This window comes from Miscanthus floridulus, chromosome 7 (genome assembly GCF_019320115.1).
Source record: "Miscanthus floridulus cultivar M001 chromosome 7, ASM1932011v1, whole genome shotgun sequence".
Taxonomy (NCBI): Eukaryota; Viridiplantae; Streptophyta; class Magnoliopsida; order Poales; family Poaceae; genus Miscanthus; species Miscanthus floridulus.
Window position 1 is genome coordinate 36126873 of NC_089586.1, and position 4474 is coordinate 36131346.

The following is a 4474-nucleotide window of genomic DNA, read 5'->3' on the forward strand; positions in this document are numbered from 1 at the left end:
CCCCGGGTTTATGAACCCGACACATATGTTGCAGATATATGTTTCATCTATTTTCAGACGTATGTTGCAAGTGTTTTATCTAGATGTTGCATATGGTTCAGTGGCTATGCACATATGTTACAAGCGTCTATTCAAAATGTTTAATTTGTTTCAGACGTATGTTGTAAGTGTTTTTTATTGGATGTTGCATATATTGCAGTTGCTATACACATATGTTGCAAACATATGTTTCACCTATTTCAAACGTATGTTATAGAAGTACTTCATGGTGCAACATTAGCTGCGCAGGAGCGGGGTTGGGTGGTCCCCACCTGCATGCGGGGCACAGATGCATGTGGACGTGCATGCGCAACAGTTGCATGCGACATATGAGGGTGGACGTGCAGGCGCAACAATTGCATGCAGGGGAGGCAAGGTGAGCACAACATGCGCGGGACGGGGGGGGGGGGGGGGGCCGGCGGGCAGAGCGGACGCCAGCATCCGGACAGGGGTTAGTGTCCGGACGTCCAAAAGCTAGCCAAGCCAAACTGCTGTGAGAAAAGGCTGCGACAGCAACGGACTAGACTGTATTACTAGGGTCGCTCTCGGTGAAGTGTGGTTGACAAGACGGCCGGCCCAGGTGCGACCTCTGGGGTCCTCTGGGCTTGCTTGCGGTTGCGGCCCAGACGACGGCACGCGTTTCACGACCAGAGCCCACGGCGCCAGCGCCGACGCACTTGAACGGCTGCCGCCGTGCTTTGCCATGGAGAAACCAGAAACGGACAAATGACGATCGGGGGAGCCCGCAACCCACTCGAGCGTGTCGGCTCGGCCATGTGCCTTCACAAGCCGTGTGGCGCTGCTGACGCAGGTGCGCGCGCACGGGCACTGGCACACCCTCTTCCGTCGTGCTCGATGGTGGAGGGCTCCAGCCTCCAGGCACGGTGACAGTTGGACGACACGTCGGCACCCTTGGAGTCTTGTTTCAACTTTATACGTACGCAGCAGAGCCTTCCTTGCCCGGCTTTTACGTCCAGGAAAAGCTGGGAGGAAGAAGCAGGAATGCCAACGCGACGGGAGTGCGAGGCAGCAGCAGCAGCAGCCATGGTTCCAAGAGTCACGCTCGTTCTTCTTCACTGGCCACATACCGCACTTCCGCTCCAAGTTTGATTTGAGTGAGAAATTATTCGGTACGTTTGCTTGAGCGCGTGAGGCGTGACTCACTCTGCAGCTAGCCAATCCGAATGTTCCAGCTGTTGGCTGAACAGAAAACGTAATCATGTATCATGTGAAACGTAAACAGAGCAGGGAGCGTCCGAAGCTGAAACTGCAACTGGGCAACAACAGATGGAGAGGCTGGCTGGCTCATGTGCTCCACCGGTGTTAAGCAAGCGCGCGGGCTACTCTTTTGGCTCACTCCTCGCACACAGTTGTCACACCGTCACGCGTAGCAGGAGCAAACCGACCCCACGGCGGCCATGGAATGCAACGTCGAGACGCACGCTACGAGGTCGTAACGTCGGCGGTGGGCCACCCGAACAAATCCTTGGCCGGACCCACACGTCATCCTCTCCAAAACCCTGCGCCACCTTTCCCCGAAAGCCCTGCCCTTTTTATGCCCATCCGGGCATCCGCCACCCCACCACGGCACCACCCACCCACGCAGAGCACACAGCCACCTCACCTCACCACCCGTCTCCACCACCGCCGCCGCGCGCGTCGGCATGGGGGACGCTGCTAGCGCTAATCTGCGCGGTCCCCGTAATCGCATCGGGGATCTGGTTCGCGTCCGCGCAGGGGGAGGAGTGCGCGCGGCTGGCGCGGTGGCCCGTGGCGATCCTAGGCGGCCTGCTCATCCTGGCCGCGCTCGCCGGCTTCGTGGGCGCGTACTGGAACCGGCGCCGGCTGCTGGCGTTCTACCTCTTCGCGATGGCGTCGCTGGTCGTGCTCCTCATCGCGCTGCTCGTCTTCGCCTTCGCCGTCACCAGGGGCTCCGGGGCGTACCCGGTGCTCGGGCGCGCCTACGACGACTACCACCTCGACGGGTTCTCCATGTGGCTGAGAGGGTACGTGTCTGATGACCCTGGACGGTGGGGGAAGATCAGGGCGTGCCTTGCTGTCTCTGATACTTGTAAGAGGCTCGCGAGACAGGCTGCGTTCACCAACGCCGAGCAGTTCTATCAGTCGCACCTCTCCCCGCTCCAGGTATCTGCTTCTCTATCCATTAGCAGTCACCTCCTCCTAAGCTAGGTTACTGTTCATCGAGCTCGATTTTCCATGATTTTCTTGCTAAACTACTGTTCAATGAGCTCCATTTCCGTGATTTTCTTACTGATTTTAGAATGTGCAAACCCTAAGCATAGTGGGAAAAAGGGCAGAGGAATTTTTAATTGCTTTAGGCTCAATCAATCAAACGATCTGGAGCCCTCCAGAGATGCTACTACTAGTACTAGAAGGGGGATAGGAGGAATCAGATGACAAGCTTTCTGACGGGGGCTTGGCAAAAAGATCATGGGCAGGCATCTCTACCGTCACTGTGGCGTGGGCCTCCCCTCACCTTTCGCCACGATGCTAATGCCACACGGTCTAAAGGGGCATCCATGTGTAGGACCGTGTCGCCACAATACTTGACTTCCTGGATCAAATCTGATGCTGACATCGACTGGTTTGGAATGGGAACAGAGCTGCGTGGTGGGCGATTTCTTGGGTGGAAATGCTAAGTTCTTTTTTTGTGTCAGTAACAAAAGGGTTTTAAACTTTATTAGCCTCTAAATTACTAGCAATACCCATCTCGAAGTTGGAACCATCATGCGAAATTCGTCCCCGCGTCTCTCTCGAGAGCAATTGCGGATTTATGTTGAGTTCTTTGTGAGAACAAGGAACAAGGCCGGAGACTGACAGCAGAGAGCAGACAAGGGTCTCATGGGACGGTGCATTGGGAGTGATACAGATACTGGTTTTTGTAGTTTTGTTAGCTGTGGATCTATGTGTAGTAATTGTAATCCCTGTTTCCATCACCTCGATTTGGGGTAGGGCCTTGTTTAGTTCCCTCGGTTTCCAGAATTTGACACTATGCAAAAAGAAGATTCCCTATCACATCAAACTTGCGGTACATGTATGGAGTATTAAATGTTGATAAAATCAAAAACTAATTGCACAGTTTGGTTGTACTTTGCGAGACGAACGTTTTAAGCCTAATTAGTCAACGATCGGACAATTATTACCAAATACAAACAAAACACTACAGTGTCCAACAGTACCGCTACAGTGCCCCAGATTCGGGCGGCGCCGAATCCGGGCACGAACTAAACGCGGCCTAGATTGTCGCGAGTACAGCTAGCGTGAGCACAGTGATAGCTGATTATTCATCTCGGTGTCCTCATCTGCGCAGAGTTTGTCTGTCAGATTACACTAAACTGTTTTTTTAAAGAACTCCATCTGACGACTGACGCTGCATTGTTATTGTGCAAATCGAACCACGGTGCAGTCTGGGTGCTGCAAGCCGCCGTCGGTGTGCGGGTTCAGCTACGTGAGCCCGACGGTGTGGACCGCCCCGGCGCGGCCGGCGGCGGACCCGGACTGCGGGCTGTGGAGCAACGACCCGGGGCAGCTGTGCTACGAGTGCGAGTCCTGCAAGGCGGGCCTGCTGGAGGCGCTCCGGGACCAGTGGCACAAGGCCAACATCGCGCTCGTCGTCGCCACCGTCGCGCTCGTCATCCTCTACCTCGTCGGATGCAGCGCATACAAGAACGCGCAGGCCGCCGCCATCTTCGGACGCTTCAAGTACTAGCTAGTAGTAATTAAGCCGCCGCTGCTGCTGCTGCTGCCGGTGATCGATGTAGTTAAGGATTTTTACGCTTTTTGTCATATGTATGTGGATTGTGGATTTGTGTGTGCTGTCCTGGAGAAGCATTTGTAGCGGTGGTCGTGTGTTTCCAGACTTCGTTCATCATCATGGTATGGTAGTGGTAGATGTGTAAGGAGCAGTAAGGTAGGGGAGATGTGTAAGATTAGTTAATGGTGTTTTTCCTACTAGTATTTGCCGACGAGTAATGTATCTGATCTGAACAAGTGGGCAAGTGAGATGTACTCCTACTTAGCTTACTGCTGGATCAAGGCTGATTGATTCAGATTTGTACGTCTGCTTCCTGACATTTTTTGTTTGAGAGGGTCTGCTTCCTGACATTGAGGGAACTCAGATTTGCTCGTACGTGTCACTGACACTCCGTTAACGATTTTGCAACAAGAAACCTTCGCGGAGAACCTGAATACAGACACATGAGTACATGACATGACACATGCATGGCTTATTGGCCTGTGCAAAGATCGATGGATGCCCTTGGTAGTAGTGGTAAGAACGCAAAGCAAACGCTCGCTCAGTGTCACTGCTGCTGCTGCACACAGTTTGTCGAAGTCGAACACCAGCAGCAGCTGGAGGAGGAGGTTTGCCAACCGAGCCACGTCAGCACATCGTCAGTGGTACCTCCCTTGCTCC

At 53.9% G+C, this 4474-nt stretch overlaps 1 protein-coding gene across 1 annotated transcript; it reads left to right on the plus strand.

Annotated features, from left to right (window-relative positions):
* Positions 1 to 344: 344 nt before the first annotated feature.
* On the plus strand, positions 345 to 4185 carry LOC136465350 (tetraspanin-2-like). Its single transcript, XM_066464116.1, has 4 exons — positions 345 to 415; positions 985 to 1169; positions 1283 to 2184; positions 3467 to 4185. The coding sequence occupies exons 1-4, from the start codon at positions 345 to 347 to the stop codon at positions 3767 to 3769; spliced, it is 1461 nt and encodes a 486-aa protein (XP_066320213.1). The 3' UTR covers positions 3770 to 4185.
* Positions 4186 to 4474: the final 289 nt, after the last annotated feature.